The sequence below is a fragment of the Drosophila busckii genome, chromosome X (assembly GCF_011750605.1).
Source record: "Drosophila busckii strain San Diego stock center, stock number 13000-0081.31 chromosome X, ASM1175060v1, whole genome shotgun sequence".
NCBI classification, from domain to species: domain Eukaryota; kingdom Metazoa; phylum Arthropoda; class Insecta; order Diptera; family Drosophilidae; genus Drosophila; species Drosophila busckii.
The window spans coordinates 3834445-3854047 of record NC_046608.1 but is presented as its reverse complement, the minus strand read 5'-3'; the positions used below and the strand labels follow the sequence as shown (position 1 = coordinate 3854047).

Genomic DNA, 19603 nt, shown 5'->3' with positions numbered 1-19603 from the left:
AAAATTTAGCATTGCCTACATTTGAGCGCGAGACGAAATTCGAAACTTTGAGTCGCAACAATTGGCAGCATTTTTAACAAATTTGCAGCATTTTAACGTATGTTATGTTATAAAGCGCGTATGTTAACTTAACAGTGCAGTCTTTAAATAAGTAAGTTGATTAATATTTGATACATTGTCTAAATTGGCAATAGTCTTATATATATTTGAACGATCTAGGCTAACAATTTATGCCGCAAAGACGACTAAACAAAATGTAGTTGCAAAAATTTCCATTTAAACAACAATATGCATAAATATTTGCTAAAAAATATTTGAAAATGCCACAAATTTAAGTCAATTGCTCCACAGTGCGAACCTAACACAATAAAAAACAAAACTAAATGAAAACAACATTTATGGCTTTTCCTTTTGAAGTTTTGATGTGTGCGGAAATTCAAATTGTTAAGCAAGCCACAATAGTTAACATTAATTAATTAAACAAGCAAATAAATAGATGCTTATAAAAGAATAGCAAACTAAACTGAACTAAACACAAGCAGCAAAGCAAAAGTGAACTTAATTAAATAAAAACTAAAGTGAAATATTTTAAATTTAAAGCAATTTTATACTAAAAATACGTTTAGACTACAAAAAAGTTGCCAGGCTTAACTTTTTTTATTGTTCTTCTGCTTTATTATGTGCTTAGGCTATAAGCAGTAAACAACCTTCAACTAGGCAAAGAGAGAGAGAGACATGTGACATTATTCTAAGCTGCAACTTGTTGCTGCGCTCTTGCCACATGACAAATCGTGCTTGAGCTTTGTTTGGCCTTTTGTTTAAAATTAGTTTTGGCTGCAATTTGGTGGCCTTTTTTACAGTCATTATATTGTGGCTGTCATTGTGCCTGGCATTGTGTCTAGGTCTATGGCACAGACACACACACAAGCATTAGAGTGAGACAGCAGAGCGTGAGCGAGCGAGCGAGAGTGAAAGTCGTATTATTGTTGGCTTGACTGCTCATTATCCTTGGCACTGTGCAGCAAAGCTTTAAAATTGATTTTCCGCTTTATTTTCTTTGGCTTATTACACGTGTATAAGCATTTATTTATGTATATATGTATGTGTGTGTGTCTGTGTGTGTGTTTGATTGTTTGTTTGTCTGCGTGTGTTATAATTTTTCTTCTTTTTTCCAACTTTTTCTTTATTATTTCTATTATTGTTGTATGTCACGTGTGTGTGTTTTTGTTGTTGTTGTTTGGGGCCAGAGCATTGTATTTGTTTTTTTTTTTTTTATTATATTTTTTTTGGGCATGTGTTTATTGGCTTGAGTGTGGGGCGACATTCATTTAGCATGCAAGAGCAACGGCAATGTGCCACACAGTGTTGCCGTGCAACAGACCGTGGATTTGCAGCGCGCACAAGTGTGTGTATACACTGACAGAAAATGCGCACAAGTTAAAGCACAATTTAAATTGCAATACAAGCAAGCAAATTCAAATAAAACTTATAAATGCTTTTTATATAACTTTTTTTAATATAAAAAAAATGTAATAAATAATTTATTAATTTTAAAATTTTATAAAAATAATTATTAATTTTAAAATTTAATAAAAATATTTATTAATTTTTTTTTGTATGTTTAAAATGATATATTTTATTAAATATTTAATATATTTAATAATATTTATTTTAAATTCTGAATTTGCAACCATTTGACGCTTTTAATTTGCTGTTAAATTAACAATTTAGCTCAAAGCATTAGCAGTTATAATATTTTAACTCTTTTTATTGTTTTGAGCTGCTATATATACTTTTTAAACTAATAAAAAAAAATGCTTTATTATTTATTTTATATTTTTTTCAGCAGTAATTTAGCTTTTTAAAGCATTTACTTGTTTATTCTTTAATTTGAAACTTGAGCGCTCTGAATAAAATTGTTAGTGCTAGTTTTTAATTATTTAAGTTCGAAATTCGCAACTCTTTCGCTTCCCTATTTTTTTGCTCTGCATTATGCGTCGTTTGTCTCTTGACTTGATTATATTTCATTTTATAATGCTTGGCAAGCAGCAGCAGCAGCAGCAGCAGCAGCCAGAGCCCAAGTACTACATGTGGAGCACTTTGGGCACTCATTGCCATTGCCATTGCGATTGCCATTGCCATTGGCTTTGCCATTGTCGATTGTCGATTGGCGAGGCTTGAAGCCTCTCAGCAGCGCTGTAAGACATTTCATAATTGGCATTTGTAATTCCAGGATCGGAGGCGGCTTTTGTGTTTAAGCCACGTTTTATTTGTTGTTGTGTTAAGCAAAAAGTATTGGGGGCATGCGTGCCACTGCGGCACCGTTGCATGCCACAAACAAATTTACAGCTCTTTGTTCAACACACACACACGCATACACATGCATATATTAAAATAGTAAGTGCTTATTTACACTTGGGCGTCATACTGACGCACCACGGCCATTGCCTTTGACCCTTGCCCCTTTGGTGGGGGGCTTTTGGCTTTGAGTGCTGGTCAAAGCAACCGCCTGGCCATAAACTCTGTTAGCCTCTAATCACATTTGCAACCATTTGTTGCGTTTGCGGCATATCAAACGCGCTCTGCTTTATTTTATATCTAATCTGCTTAAAATTCTGAGCCCACGCCAATTGATTAATTTGGCCAACTTCTTAGCATCGAAGCCGCGGCGTCGCTGCGTCTGCTGCCATTGCCATTTTAATTAAAAAAAAATAAAAAAATATATTCTTTGCTTAGCTTTGCAATTTCCTGTCGTCGAGCAATAAGTTCTACTCTATATAAAAACAAATTCCACACTGCAGCATTATTAATAAATTGCATTTCGCCATATATAAAAGCCACGTCCGCAATGACTTGACAATTAATGATTGCATTTAGTGCAATTAACTGCACTCTATGTACATTTTATTTTCCATGTACTATGCAAATCTTTAGATCAGCAGAGGGGGCTCGCTTTTAATTATATATTTAGCATTGCTCAGCAGCGGGTCAGACGCGTCTGACTTCCCACTGTGCACAGTGCACACTTAACAAATTATATATGCACAATTCTCAGCTGATGATAATTGCCTAACATGAGTTGACGGCAAATCCGGGAGTTCAGCTCAACAAAAATTGAAAGTCTTAGCTCAATAGCAAGCTGCATGGCCAGGCGCTCAGCAAATGAAGTTAGCAAAGCGAGAGAGCGAGAGAGAGTAAGATCAGCAAAGCAGTGTTGCCATTTTAGCTATTTTAATGCTAGAGCTAGCAAGCTGCACTAAATGCTTTTAGCTATAACTAACTTTAGCGTGAATTAGCTTAGTTAAGTTTTGCTATTTAAGTAATACAAAATTCAACTTAATTCATTTTTTGATCAATCATTAATGAAAACCCATTGCAGGCAAAAATAAATTGTCTTAAAAGTCTACTTTAAGCTATTAGTTTTATAATTTGAGCAAAATAAATAAATAATTATATCAATATGTAAGCAAAGTCAATTTGCTAAACTTCAAAATTTTGCAAAAGTCACTTAGCGGCAAATTGGAAATAGCTAAAACCACAACACTAATCAGTGTAAGTTTTAACTACTTGAAGAATTTTCTTCAATAAATTTGTATCTTATTTAGCAAATTTGTGCTGCTCAAATTCTGTGCTGCTCATTTCTAAACAAAAATGTGCGCCTGGTATCGAATTAACGCACTCTAAGCGCAAAAACTGGGAGCGCATAAAATGCTGTACTTGGCTTTATTCCTAATTGACAGCCAAACACACAAACATCTACTACGATTAATTATCGCATATTGAATACAAAATTGATATGTTGACACACACAAATATGAAAAGTGCATTCAATATCACAGTCATGTCTATGCTTGAATATAATTTTCAATAGCTATAAACATGATATCAAAGCTTCGAGTGTTTCCACAATGATTATAATTAATGGCACTTCAAAAATGTAATTAATAGCAAGATAAGTGCGCAGCCCAAAAATATATATATATATATATAGTATAGCTATATATGCCTTGTAATGATTTATTTGCATGCCATGTAAATAAATAAAATGCAAGCGTCAAGAACAAGAGCAAAATAGACCATAAATATTTAAGTGCACGACTGCTGCTGGTTGAGTCCTTAAATTTATTTATTTATTTTATTTGTCGCCTTAAGCTTTTGTGCATTAAACAACAGACAGTTGCAAGTTCAAGGTAAGCAACAGCAACAAAAGCAAAAGCAACAGCAGCAGCAGTCGGTTAAGAAGTTGGCGACGAACTGTGTGTTGGGCTATGCTTATCTTATCAATATCAGCAGCAAAAATAAAAAAAAAAACACGTTAAAAGTCTATTTATATGTAGGGCCGTTACTCCCACCTTCAAAGCAAAGACAAGAGCAAAGTCGTTGAAAGTGAGAGGGCAGTAAGAGACAGAGAGCGAGAGCGCTGCTTGTGCTAATTGCAAATTCGATTGGAAATGCCTTTAAGTCTAGATTCTATAAATTAACTGACGCTCTCGCGTTTGCTCTCAGACGCTCTCTCTCTCGCTCTCTCTCTCTCTCTCTAGCTCTCGCTCTTTTGTTTGTTTTAGCTTTTTTAACTATTTCACCTGCTTGGCCTTATCAATGCCACGCCGATAAGCTGTCTAGTTTTTGCACCTTGTTGTTGTTGTTGCTGCTGCTGCTGCTGCTGGCGCTGACGCTGTCAGCTGTTTTGCGCTGCTGCTGGCAGCGACTTCGACGTGTCCGGCACTAAAATTCAAATCAGTTCCCGCCGTCGCGCCAACGGCAACGTCGAGCGTTTATATTATTTAACAAATTTTTTTTTATTTTTTCGAACCGAAAATGTTGAGCGCGCTCGTTAAAACTTTTTGTTAGTCGTTGCTTTTGTTGTTGTTGTTGTTGTTGTTGTTGCTGCTGGCGCGTGTGCTTTGCTATTTGTTCTTGTTATTACTGCGAGTGCTTTAAATTACAATAAATCAAAAATCGAAATCAAAGCGCGCAGCAAACAATAAAAAAATTTATTGCCAAACAAAGTCCAACGGCAAACTTTTAACCGACTGTCAATTGTTGCAACAACATGTGGCACACACTTTTGTGGCAAGGTATTAACTAGCAACAAACTGTTGCTAAGCCAAATAAATAAAATAAAATAATTTCCGTTAATGCGCATTTGTTATGTAAATATTTTTACGCTATTTTTAGCAGCCTCCCAAATATGCGACTTCGATAGCTTAAATATAGTTTATATAGCTCACATATATAGCCATATATATGTATATTGCTACGCTTTATGATTCACTTAGCAACTTTCAGAGTTATTCTCTGCTCTGCTCACGTATCTGTGTGTGTGTGTGTTTTGTTTGTGTTTGTGCTTGAGCTGTGCCGGCCACTTGTACGCGTCGTATACTTAATTTGATTAAGCTAAAATGTCAACAGCGTTGAGCTGTCATTGCGAATTTCGTTGCTGTTGCTGTTGTTGTTGCTGCCCTGTTGCCTTTTGTTGAAGTTTCCTTTTGTGTGCGCGATAAGATTAAACAAGACTGAAAACAAATTATCTAAAGAAATCAAAGTTAAGCTTGTCGCGTGACTCTCGGCGCTAAATGCAATTTCATTATAATTATATTTCGATTCTTTGCTTGGGCATCAAAGCAGCAATGTTTTAGGTACAACGCAGCGTATGCGCAATATGAGCAAAACACACTTGTTGAGTGCTTAAGCTAATTGCAAACAGTGCACAGTAGTGCCACATGCGGCAAGAATGCGTTGCAAGTGACCCAGTTCAACAAAATGGGCAAGGCAAATGGCAAATGGCAAATGTCGTTCGTTCTCTCACTTTCTGTACTGAGTCTCTGCCCTCGAACTCGTCCTTGCTTCAAATAGCGCGTGCCATTTGCTGTGCATTCTTAAATAATGCTGCATACTTTCGAACGCACACACACACGCACACATACAGTAGAGCCTCGCTTACTAAATACAATTTAGAAACATTCTTTAAATTTACAAATTTCAGCAACTCTCTGTCTAAATTAAATTAATCAAGTTGAGCAGCTCATTCAGTCAAAGCATTTGAGTCAAACAGAGCGTTCAAGCTGTCGGCTATGCCCAACTTTGCTTGCTCGTTATGTATTTCCAACTGAAACTTTCAACATTTATAAATCATTTGCCTCGACTTTGCTTGCTCAATTTTAAATAATTTTGCTATTTTTCGCTTAAGACTTTTATAAATTTAAGCCTAAGCCTTTCGCTCTACATGCACAGAGTCTAGCACTGTCGGCTATGCTCGACTTTGCTTGCTCATTAGCAAATTCTTTTGCAATTTTACGCCTCAACTTTTATAAACCGTAGCTAAAATCTTTACCTTAAACGAAGTTGCGGCAAATTCTTTTGCAATTTATCGCTTTTTCAACATTTAACTTTTACAAATTGAAGCTAAAACCTTTTCCTCTGCACGTGCAGAGTCTCAGAATGTCGGCTATGCAATTTTAGCAAATTCCTTTTAAAATTTGCTCTTTTAACTTTTACAAATCGAAGCGTCTCACATTGTCGTCGTAGCAAATTCCACCAAATTCTATTGAAATTCATCGCCTTTTCATCTTAGCTTAAGCATCAAAAGTTCTTATCGACTTACCACTGTAGCAGTAGCGTGGCGACTCTAAAATAAAAACGCAGTTCATATTAATGGCTTGTTATTAGATTTGCCATTCTTTGACTTACTCACCTTTGACATGGCTCTTTGCCTTCCGCTCTCTTTGCAGTCGCGTCGCCAGTCGGTCAGCTTCACAGCGATGCCGCCGGGCGTTCTAGTCAACGATAGCCGGGCCAATTCCACCGATGACATACAAATTGCTTTGGCGCCGCATATTCAAACCTATCTAAGTCAAACCGGACGTCGTCATTCCTGCTGCAGCGTCATGTTGCCAGTGGCATTCGAACGCGCCGCAGCCAAATCCTGGCTGGACCCCAAATTCGATTCACCAGTTCTCGAGGAGCAATACCAGGCCAGCGTATTTCCGCACATCCGCATGCGATACAGGTGAGTGTTGGCCCCCAAGGCTAAAAGTTCATTTCAATGTTTATCCTTTTGCGCTGTAGCCTGTAAAAAAGATGCAACAATTAGTTCCGCATGATTTTTAAATAAACTTAAAGCTAAAGAGCATATTCAACTTTTTTAAATTAAACGCAGCTATGAAAATAATTCAAAACTGTTTAATTTAAAAAAGCTTAAAATATTTAAAATTCATTTTCAAAACTATGTTTAATATAAAAAAGTTCAAAATTTTATTTACCTATAGCATTAAAAATTGAAATACAATTTTTCAAAAAATTAAAGTAACTTATTAACTTTTAGTATGAAAATTATATAAAATCAAAGTAAGTAAGTTATTTAAGAATTTATGAATTTTAAAAACTAAAACCAAAATAAATTTCAAAATTTAAATTATTTATAAAATTCAAAATTCAAATTAATTCTATACATAATTCTTTTTTAATTCTGTTATCAATTAAAAAATTAAATAAATTTCAAAATTTAAATTATTTATAAAATTCAAACTAATTCTATACATAATTCTATTGTAATTCTCTTATCAATTATTAATTTTGCTGCGTTTCCTTTAGTCTTGAAAAGTAAAAGTAATGCAAATAAATTGAAAATAAAATGTTTCATTAGCTTAAATTAAACAAACAAATAATTATAAAAGTCACAATAGCAAGAGCATTTAAATATAAATGAAATAGACATAGATATGTGTGAATATAACATTCAAAGCACATGGCGCTCTAGATGAGGCGCCATTAGGAGTAGCGCAGTGCTCAATAATTAATTGCAAGTTACATTAGGGCCCAAAGCAATGGGGTGGAGTGGAGTGGCAGCCATTTGGCCATATGGCCAACTCGAATTGGGGGCACGCGCACGCAGCTGATGGCAGAGAAATTTGGCTGATGGCGGCAAGGTCTCATTAAATGAGCGCGCAGGTTGATCGAATATGCATGGGCTAAAGGCAGGGCAGGGGTGGAGCAGAGGGGGGCAGAGTTGGCAGAGGCAATCAAGGCGACGCGCAAACCAGCAAAAGGCTGAGGGAAGTGTCTCGAAATCAGGTTGGCAAAAATTGCAGCTACAAATGGGCGCAGTGGGGTGTGGCGTGGCAGGCCGTAGCGAAGTTGCTTTGCAGGTCAGGGCTGGACAGGACTGGGCTGGGCTGGGTTGGGCTGGGCAAATCGATTGTATGCGAGAGCCGGCATTGAGTTTAAAGTCATTCAAATTATTTAAAGTATTTACGTTTCGATAGTTTTTCGACCCCACCCCAACCAGAGCTCGGACTTAACCATGCACCATCTGCTGCTGACTGTGCTGCTTCTCACGCTGCTGTTGCGTCTCTGCTGCAGCGCCGGACTAGGTCAGCTGGATCGTCTGCTGTTGGAGTGCCTTTGGATTTGCCTGCTGCTGCGTCTGCTGAGCCGCTTGCAACGGCTGCTGCCTGGCAAGCGGCGCTGCTTGTTGCTCGCAGCGCTTGGTCTGGGCCTCTGGCGTTGGCATTGCTTTGCCTGCGAAGAGCAAACAACTGCCGCCCAGTGGTTTGGCCAGCAGCAGCGGCTGCGACGCTTGCACTGTCAAAAGCTGCTCGACGAAATGCATAGAAACTATCAGCGGCAACATGAGGAGGAGGCGGCAGCTGCTGGTGCTGCTGCTGCTGCTCAGCTGCTGTCCGATTGCCCCTGGAATCCTTGGGACTGAAGTCTAATTTAATAGCAACTGCAACGGACGTCAAAGAATAAAGCAAATGCCCAAGGCGCTAAGCAAAAAGGTTAAGGCCAGCTGCCAGTCTTTGAGCAACATGCCGTGTTGCCTACTTTGAAGCTGCGCATTAGTGCCAACGCTCAAAAGCATGCTACAATTATTTTGTATTACAAAATTTCAATTGAATTATCTTACTAGAGCTACACAAAGGTCATAACTAAATATGTTTTGTTCATTTGGGGCGCGGGTTTTATCAAAGATTTTCCGCGAATCGAAACTCTATTTTCAAGAACTAAACCCAGTAATAGGCTTACGTACAGTGTGAACGCTTGCAATTCAAATGATTATTAATTATGCATTTTAAATAATTACTTTTAAGCTTTTCTGTATATATTTTATATATATTAATCAAATCAATCAAATGAATATTTGCTCATAACTTCACATAAATTGAACATCAAAATCTGAATTTATTTTAATTTTGCATAATTTCAGCATATTCTATGATATATATTCAAGCTTAAGTTTGCTTTTGAAGCACACAAAATATTTTATAAAAATAAATTCAAAAATTTTAAATTGAATTTCTAATTTAAAGCCTTAATACCAATTAAAATTATCGAGCGTTTACTGTAGCTTTAAGTAGCATTAGGAAATTATGCGCTTACTTGCTGTTGCGAGCCAATTGGCAATCGGATTAAGTTGGCAATTCTTGGCTGGAAATTGCGCAACATAATAAGAAGAAGAAGAAGCAGCAGAAGTTGCTGTTGCTGTTGCTGTTGCAACAACTGGGAAGCTTAGAGCTTAATGAAATTGCTTTTCGCAGAAAGTCTAGACGAATGCGTTGGAATTATAATTTGTTGACTAAGTTACGTTGCCACGTGCCACATGCCACGTGTGCCCCACATGTTGCTGCTGCTGCAGCTGAATTGCAATCTGTTTAATGAATGCGCTTGAGCAGCGCTTACTTTTGCAACTTTTTGTCGCTAGCTAAGTAGTTGAGTAGTTCTTTAGCAGAAGTTGCCAGCCACCCACTCAGACGCCCACTCAGACACCCACTGATGCTGGCTTGAGTCTAATTAGCACCAATGTGCAGTCAGCTAAAGTTGAACAACTCACTCACTCACTCTCACTCTCACTCACACTCTCACGCTCTCTCTTTCTATTTTAGGTTTACCTTGTCGTATATTTTGCTCTGCTCCTTGGCCTGGTGCCTGTACTTTGTCATCGATGGTGGCTCCGAGGACTTTTGGCGTCCCATTTCGACATCGTTCTCAATGATGTCGCTGGTGACCATCATGGCCATGTGCTTCACCCACTGGGATCTCTACAAACAGAATCGCACGCTCACCTCTGCCATTACCGCTCTGCTGCTCTGCAGCGCTTCGCTGGCGTTTCTCACCTGGACGGGCCGCGCGTTTAGTCCATTGGGTCACTTTGCCATTTGCCTGGAGATTGTGCTGCTGATTTATACGGCACTGCCCATGCCGTTGTGGCTGGGCGCCAGCATTGCCATCTGCTATTCCATAGCCTTTGAGCTTGTCTCCCACATTGTGATCGAGGTGAGCGCCGTGCATGGCGGCAACGGCGAAGGCGGCGATCCCAGCCATAAGATCCTCCTGCTGCGCATCATGGCGCATCTGAGCGTGCATCTGGTCGGAGTGCATGTGCTCGTCATGAATCTGGTGCGCATGCGCGGCACCTTCATGAAGGTGGGACAAAATCTGCTGGTGCGCCGCCAGCTGGAGATGGAGAAGCAGCTCAAGGAGAAGATGATACACTCGGTTATGCCGCCCAAAGTGGCGGACATGCTGCTCAATGAAGGCGGCAGCGCTGGCATCGATCCCAACAGCCCACCAGAGTCGCATTACATGCGCCCGCGCGCCTCCCACGACGTCAAGTCGCTCTTCCGGCCATTCCACATGCACAGCATGGAGAACGTCAGCATTTTGTTTGCCGATATTGTCGGCTTTACTCGCATGTCCTCCACCAAGACGGCGGAGCAGCTGGTCGAGATACTCAACGATCTGTTCGAGCGCTTCGATGATCTCTGCTCGCTCAGCGGCTGCGAGAAGATCTCCACGCTGGGCGACTGCTACTACTGCGTCTCGGGCTGTCCGGAGCCGCGTGCCGATCACGCCATCTGCTGCGTCGAGATGGGTCTGGGCATGATCGATGCCATGCGCTGCTTCGATTCCCAGCGCCATGAGGGCGTCAAGATGCGCGTGGGCGTCCACACGGGCACCGTCCTCTGCGGCATAGTGGGCACCAGACGTGTCAAGTTCGATGTGTGGAGCAATGACGTCAGCCTGGCAAATAAGTGAGTAGCAAATGTAATAAATAGTAATATAAATATCGATACTATCAATAATACTTAAGCAAGCTGTACGCAGTTATCGATGTTATCGATAGCTCAATATATTAATTGCTGAGCTTATTTTTCAATTGACAACTTCTTTGAAATGTATTATTGATAGTAGTTGTAATAAGTAATAATAACAATAATAATACAAACCATAATAATATGCTATCGATAATTTTTTAAAGCGATATAACTGCTATAATACGAATATACCAAAAAAATAATAATAACATTCATAATAATACTAAAAAATAATAAGATAATTACTTCATTAATAGTTTATAACATTTTTGACTTCATTAAACTTTTGCAATTATTTATGTTAACATTTATAATAATAAATAATAGTTTTGATATAGCTTATTAATTGTTATATTATAAAGTTTAAGCTATTAAGTGATTTATGTTAGCATTGATTAGCTATCGATACTATCGATAAACATTGAATAACCAACATACATTTCGTTTAGAATGGAGTCATCCGGCAAGCCAGAGCAAGTGCACATCTCACAGGAAACTTCGGTCTTTCTCGGCGACAACTACTACCTGGAGGAGGGCGAAGAGGTCTTTGGTAGGTTCAGCCATCTAATCGCTCTATCACTCTTTAACTTTCAATCGCTTTCTGTTAGGTCATCGCACCTATTTCGTAGTGGGACGTCGTCGCGATGTCTCGCGTGCCAATAGCTTGAGTCCCAGCATGGCGGCCACAGCCGCAGGCAGTTCATTGATGTTGCCTGGACATGGCATGGCGCTCGCTTCGCTTTCACAAAGCGCCACCAATATCTCAGCGGTGCAGCCGAATGTGCCGCCCGCCTCGCCAGTGGGTCAGCTGTCCAACTCGTTAAAGTCCTCGCCGGTGCTCTCAATGCGTCCGCGCTTGACCTCGTTGAGCATGAAGCTGCGCAAGAAGTCGCAAACGCAGCAGCGCGATCTGGAACGCGGCATTATTCATCCCGCTGCAGCTGGCATACCGCCGTTGATTGTGATGCGCGAGCGTCCCAAGATTATAATAACAAGCAAGTCGCTGCCCGGCAGCCTGGACTCGGACGAGCAGCCCAGCTCGCTGGAGCAGCAGCCACCAGTGGCGGAATCTCCCAGACGCAACAAGTTCCGCAGCAAGGTGTGGCAAATGTCCAAGTACTTTAAGCTGCCGCTGCTGGGCAACAACAAGGATAAGCAGCAGCAGCAGAAGGAGAAGCAGTCGGATAAGCAGCAAGAGAAGCAGCAAGACAAGCAGCAAGACAAGCAGGAGCGCTTCAACGGACTTACTGGCGCAGCAGCAGCAAATGGCAGCGAGGAGACTCAAGCGTTTATGGAGCAGAACGGCAGTCAGCTGGGCAGTGGCGGCGTCTATCAGCAGCTGCCCGTGCTGGTGGAGACGGCCTGCAGCAGCCAAATGCTGGACATACCCAATCTAAGTCGTCCGCCCGTGCTGCAGCATGCAGCGACGTCGACTGCGCTCTCCAGCGTTGCGCTGCGCTCACCCGACGGCGGCGGCGCCACTGGCAATGGCAACAGCTGCTGCTCACCCGGACAGTACTCGATGTACGATGACATTATCGACGTGCGCTCCTACATAAGCCAATCCCGCAGCGATATTTCGCCATTCGGACGCACTGGCAGTTATCGCTCGCAATGCGGTCGTCAGTCTATAGCACAGACGCTGGAGCAGTCTTCGCCGCTGCCACGCCCACGCGCCAATACGCTCACCAGCGGGCGGCAGAATCTGCCACTGGGTGAGCCGCAGCCCAGCACCAGCAGCGGCGTTGGGCCAGCTGCTCCCGGCAGCAGCAGCAACAACAATTGCTGCCTGAATGCGCCCACTGCAAGCTTCTCCCAGTCGCGCAACTCGAGCATCTGGCCGGATGGCCTAAGCATCTGCCCGTCCGCCACTTCGCGCAAGGATTCGGGCATTAAGAGCAACTCGCGGCGCAGCAGCATTCAGCAGCAGATCTATGCATTGAATCAATCGGCCATAAGTCAGCATCGCGTCTCGGGCTACTTTACCAGCTCCACCTCCAGCATGTCGAATCTGGCGGAGGCTGGCGTGCTGCCCTTTGCGCTGCCCGCTCTGCCGCAGCCACATCCAACGCCCGCCGATCCGCTGGCCGCCTGTCTGCAGCAGCTGCGCAAGCAGTCGGATCTGCAGCTCATTCGCTGTGTGCGCGACAATGCGCGCTCCCAGCGCTCGTATCTGGTCAAGCCGCCGCTGCATCGCTTCAGTTTGTACTTCAAGTCGCGCCAGTTGGAGCGCGACTTTCGCTCCAAGGCTCATCGCTTTGGCAGCGAGCACGAGCACGATGGGCCGCCCACTTTGGCCACGCCTCGCTACAATACGTACATCGATATATTTGTGGGCATCGCTGTTTATCTGTGCATCTCCATCTCGCTGTTTCTGATGACGCAGAATACGGTGACGCCCACTTTCCGTTTGTGGGTCACGCTCTTCAGCTGCTTCACCGCCATTCAGGTGTTTGCTCTGTTTCTCTTTACGCGCCAGATGTGCCGTCGACATGGCACCGGACGCATGCGCAGCAAGTCCAGCGCCAGCGAATCCGCCACAGCAACGGCCACGCCCACGCCCACAACTCCAACGCAGCCGCCGCCGTCGCAGCCACAGCAATTTGAATCCTGCGCCGATCGCATCTTCGAGTCCATCTCCAGCTGGTATCCATGGCACACCTGTCTGGCCGTACTCATGGCCATGCCTGTGCTCCTGATCATTGCCAACTTTCTGCTGCTCGATCTGACCCAACTGCAGGCCTTTGAATACCACTACGGCTTCCTCATCTTTGTCTGCATTGTGCACTTTTGCAACTTCACCCAGCTCAACTGCTGGATGCGCAACGTGCTCGCGTTTCTGGCCGCGCTCTGCTTCATTGGCATAGCCGTCTCCCAACTGGCGGTCTACAGGCAGCGCTCGGGCCTGGAGCTGGACGTTGAAGAGTTAAACAGTAGCGCTGTTATCTATGAGGAAATCAAATGGTTCCATGACTACCATGTTGAAATTTATCTGGACTTACTGCTCATTCTCGTGCTCGTTTGGTTTCTGAATCGCGAGTTTGAAATTGGCTATCGACTCACCTTCTACGGCAACGCTGTGGCCAACCAGGACAAGGTGCGCGTCCAGAACATGAAGAACCAGGCGGACATGCTGCTGCACAACATCATACCCAAGCATGTGGCGGAGCATCTGAAGAACACAGCCAAGTACTCGGAGAATCATCACAACATTGCCATCATCTTTGCTTCGATAGTGAACTTCAATGAAATGTATGATGAGAGCTATTTGGGTGGCAAGGAGTTCCTGCGCGTGCTCAACGAGCTGATTGGCGACTTTGATGAGCTGCTCTCGCATCCGAAGTTTCGCGCAGTGGAGAAAATCAAAACCATTGGCTCCACTTTCATGGCAGCCAGCGGGCTGGATCCATCGCATCGTCTGGGCGGACATGAGCACATCCATACGCTGATGGAGTTTGCGCTGGAGATGCAGCGTGTGGTCTACGAGTTCAACAAGGATCTGCTCGAGTTTAATCTCATTCTGCGTATTGGCATGAACATTGGCGACGTCACCGCTGGCGTCATTGGCACCAGCAAGCTCTACTACGACATTTGGGGCGATGCTGTCAACGTGGCCTCGCGCATGGACTCCACTGGTTTGCCGAATCGCATACAGGTGGGCAAGGACTGCTTGCAGTTCCTCACCGACTGCTTTGAGTTTGAGCCACGTGGCAGCGTCTATGTCAAGGGCAAGGATCACATGGAGGTGTTTCTCTATACCGGACGCAGGGAGCAGGATGCAGCTGGCGCGGCACCGCAGGTGGTTGTGGAGCCGCCCACCGTTACCGAGGAGGAGGACGAGGAGCTGCACTCAAGCGAGACCACATCGCTCTTCAAGTCGCAGCCGTCGCTGCATTCCGTGCAGCTCAACGGAATCGGCGGCGGCGTCGGCAGCGGCATTCTCAATGCAGAACTCTAAGCTCCAAACTTATCCCGATCCAGATGCAAACAACAACAACAACAATTACACAACTCTTGGCCGTCAGCAAAATGGTTTCCATATTGTAACTGCATTTAATGCATGTGAGAATGTTTAGAGTAGGACAGCAGCAGGTTGGGGCTTGGCTTGGGCGCGACGGCTTGTAAACCGTTTATTTGTGATATGTAACTAATGTTGAATATGATACGATACGATAGGCTTTTTTTTTAACTATTATTATCCTTTTAATAAGTATTACGCGTGTGTTTTGACCGGCACTTGAAAATTGTATGAATGAAAAAGCAAAAATAGGCGCAAGCGTCAGTGGCTGAAGAGAGCGCGCAGTTGCAAAAGTAACGGCATGCAAGCTGCAAATTGAGTGCTTTAGCGCTCCATCCTCTTTAAAGTAACGGCATGCATGCTCTCGAACTCTCTTGCTATGTACGAAGCTTGGCGTAGCGCTCTTGCTCTCTCTCGCTTTGTACGCGGCAAAAGTAACGGCATGCACTGCTGACTTGAGTGCTTTTGCGCTTTCGCTCTCTGGCTATGAACGAAGCTGCAGTTAGCGCTATCTCGCTCATACTTTGCAAGACTGAGCGTAGGTGGCGAGAGTAAAAATGAAATTGACTCGATTTGAGTGCAGTTAGCAACGTTGAGCTGCTTGCTTTTTAGCTCAATGTGTAGATTCGTAGCCAAGCGACAAGAGATCCATTTACACACACACACACACACACTTACACACAAACTCTTTACATATTATATATGTATGTCTGTCTGCATATTGTTTGCATGTGTTGTATTTTGTAATTTTGAACCCTAATTTGTTTACTTTTAACTATTTTATTGTGTGTGCACTAATTTAGTTTTATAATTTATTTAAGCGTTACTTTTAACTCTAGCCTAATTTAAACAATATTTACAATTAATAGTACTAGCTGTCATAAATGACACAACAATTGTGGCTTTGTATGTCTGTCTGTCTATCTAACTAACTATCTATTTAGATTTAAGCGCAAGTTTAATGCTCTGAATGTGCGTGTGTTGTTTATTATTATTATTACAATTATACTAATATATAAAACAAGTTGTTTATTGTTTTTTTTTTTTTTTGCCTTAGCCAATAAATGTTATGAATTTTTAAATGTCGAAACTAGCAAAGAATCTATAATCTATATATGTACATACATACATGTGTTTAGCATAATTTCCCCACAACCGCCACAACAACAGCAAACATAATAAACAAATTATATATTGAGTGTTATTTGTTGTTAAGTACTACATACTATGCATTGATGTTGTTAACAAAAAGTGTCCACAGTTAGGACAAAAAAGCTTGAAACATACAGATTTCTTAGAAATATTTACTGTATTTAGATGCTTTGTGGTTTGCAGATTTTAAATAACGAAAGTAAATAAGGAATGTTACCTACTTTTAGGAAATTGTTGAATGAACTGGGCTTGTTTTTTAAAATTTAAACTCAAAGCTTTTGCATTTTACTTTGCGACGCTGCCAATTTTCGTTTACACTAGAGTTGTACAGTGGGCCAAAGCAGCTAAAACATTTTATTGAAATGGAGCAGCACTGAAATCGAAGAACAAGATGCACAGAATTTATGCAAAATTAATTTTTTTTTTTAAATTTAAGACAACCGTCCGCAAATTTGAAATTCGTCTGCGAGTGTCCACTGTACCACTAGCTACATAAAATATTCACATACATATATTGAAATGTCTGTAAATTGACAAACAACTTGTAGTATTAAATGTGAATGTTAACAAAAAAAACCATAAACAAAAGAATTTTACGAAAACTACTAAAAAAAAAAAAAAATACCAAAAAAATCAATATTTGCTGTAACGTATGGACCCTCTTGTATTTTTATAAATGTATGTAAGCAGAAAGTATTTTCTACATCCATTTATCAAATATCGGATATACTTATTACATACTATATACACACGCAAATGCGACAATTTTTTCCCCATTTTTTGAAATATCTAAATGTAGTGCATACTATACAAATATACGTATACAACAGATATATATATAATTGTATATTTTTATAGAGTGACGAATCTAATGAGCTGAAAACCAACGAATTCCAAATACTTACAGTTGGCATGGAGCTGGAAAATCTGAAAGCGTAAAACACAAAAATGTTTGTGAAAGAGTTTGGTATATACTACTCGAATACTAAATGTAATTGTTTATATGTGTGTGTGTATTAATATATGCGTTAATTAAAATCCAACAGCCCAGTGTCCAAACGCTGAAGTTATTAACTTGACGCAAACAAATATTAAACGAAAAACAAATTACAGAGTTTATAGAAATGTTATAGCTACCAATATAAAAGTCTAAATAAAATGCAGCAGTGTCTATTTATGAATGTCAATTCGATGTGTTTGTGTTTTTATTTCTTCTCTTTCACATCTTCCAAGTAGCAGCAGCTGTAAAAAAAGATTGATTGATTGACAATTTTTGAGGTAATATCAAATAGATTTTATTTGGTTTTGACTTTTCTTTTGAATTGATTTTAAAAAAATAATGCGTTTGGTTGTGATTTTGTTTTTTGTATTTTTTGTTTGTTTTTTTTTTTTTGCGTTTTATATTTCGTTATGAATTTTTTTTGTTGTTTTTTTTTTTTGTGGTTTTTATTTTGTTTGTAACGTTAGTAAAATATCCAACAATTATAATTTTAACTAATAGTTAAGCCAGAAAAAAATATATGTATATAGTAGTTGTTGTTGTTGTTGTTTTCTCTCTTTTTAAAATAAATAAGTAATGTGTCTTGTTTTGAATTTCTCTCACTTGCACTTATATATGTCTGAGTGTATGCGTGTGTGTGTGTGTGTGTGCTCATTTACATAAATACAAATACAATAAATAAATAAATAAATTATATAAATTAATTAGGCAACAAAAACAGTAGTAGCAATAGCATTTACTTAAATATGTGCACAAAGTGTAGGGTTCGATTCACATTCAAAAATTTTAACTAAATTTATGTATATGTTTAATTCAAAGAAAAAAAAATGTATTATATATAATTGTGTATATTAAGTAGCTCAATTGCTTTAATATACCATCTGTAGCTTTGAGACTAGTTTTGGTTTTTGTTTTCGAATTGAAACGATTGCTTGCCGTGTTAAAACAGAAAATATATATATATATGTATATGTATATAAAATATAAAAACTAAACAAAACAATTTACAACAAAATACTTGGTAAGCATTTCAAGTTATTATTGGCGCTGCTTCTTCTATTTTTTTGTTTTCAACAATTTGTGTGTTGCTTATTTTTGTTTTACAATTATTTTTATATACAGCTAGCATTTATCATAAGTACGTTTCGTTTGCTTGATGTTTTTAGTTTCACACTTGCTTGTCATAGAATTGTTCATTCACTTAAACGCTTAGTTAATTATTTATTTATTTAGTTTCGTGTCAGGTTGCATTTGTTGTTTAATTTATAATATAATTTTGCTAAAAGCCTGATTGAGTTGTTAGCTTAGCTTTTACTTCATCAACGTTTGAGAATGTGTATGTGTGTGTCTGTGTGTGAGTGTGTGTGTGTGTGATTATTCGTTCAATCAATTTTTTCATTGATATACATTGCACAAGTTTTAAAGTTTCTTTAATTGTAATTGCAATTGTTGAATTCAATGCACTTATTAAATTTAAGTTTTGTTTTATAATTTTTATTAGTGTTCCTTTTTGTTTGTACACAACCACGTCACACAACTTGCGGCAAACCACAGCGTTAACAACATATCTTCTACATATCTATACATACATTTTTATATATATATATTTGAAACGCGTTTGTTTTTCTTCAGGTTTTGCATTGCTTGCGACTATGGCCAGACGCTTTGCTTTTACATACACAAATGATATATAGAACTATGATTGCGCGCGTATATGTGTGTGTATAATTATATGTATGTTTGTTTGTTTGTATTTGTGTATTCTAAATGATCGAAAGTTGCTAAAAAGATTGACAAAACAAACTGAATTTGCCAGCGAGAAATGCAAATTAAAATTTTGTAGAATTAACTGAGTGTTTTTTTCATTGTCGAAATGGTTTGCCGTAAGTCGCATTTTTGCAATAACTAGTTGCTTCTCGTATACTTATATATACACATATTTATATATATATACATATGCGTAGCCATATACACACATATATATATATATATACAGACATACAAAAATTGATGTGCTTGATTTTTTTTTGGTTTTCAATTCAAAATGAAGCTAGCATCGTTTTTTTTTTTATATGTACATCAACATTAAACCAAAAGTGATTTACAAAATTTATTAGCCAATGTGTGCGGATTTTTGTTTTTTTTTTCTTTTTGGCTTGCTAAAACTGCAATTTGGTTTTGGATTTTTCTTACGTTATTTGTTCTAAGCAGAAGACAAGAGTTGAGTTTGAGTTGAGAATTTTTTTTTGTTTTTGGCAACTAACAAAACTGTGATCAAAATATTGTATTATGTTTGTTGTTGTTGTAGTTAGTGTTGTTGTTGTTGTTGTTTGTTGC

At 39.9% G+C, this 19603-nt stretch overlaps 1 protein-coding gene across 2 annotated transcripts in view; it reads left to right on the top strand.

The window, feature by feature from the left end:
- Window positions 1-15833, top strand: part of LOC108606599 (adenylate cyclase type 9) — a 39518-nt gene extending 23685 nt beyond the window's left edge. Inside the window, exons 1-5 of one of the 2 annotated variants that reach the window (XM_017996856.2) lie at window positions 4877-5078; window positions 6732-7009; window positions 9885-11033; window positions 11546-11646; window positions 11705-15833. In XM_017996856.2, the coding sequence (XP_017852345.1) occupies window positions 6762-7009; window positions 9885-11033; window positions 11546-11646; window positions 11705-15054 (4848 nt within the window). In that variant the 5' untranslated portion in view covers window positions 4877-5078; window positions 6732-6761 and the 3' untranslated portion in view covers window positions 15055-15833. Of the gene's footprint in view, window positions 1-4876; window positions 5079-6731; window positions 7010-9884; window positions 11034-11545; window positions 11647-11704 lie in introns of those variants that run through there. The other variant, XM_017996855.2, reaches the window with a different exon arrangement.
- The last annotated feature ends 3770 nt before the right edge of the window (window positions 15834-19603 follow it).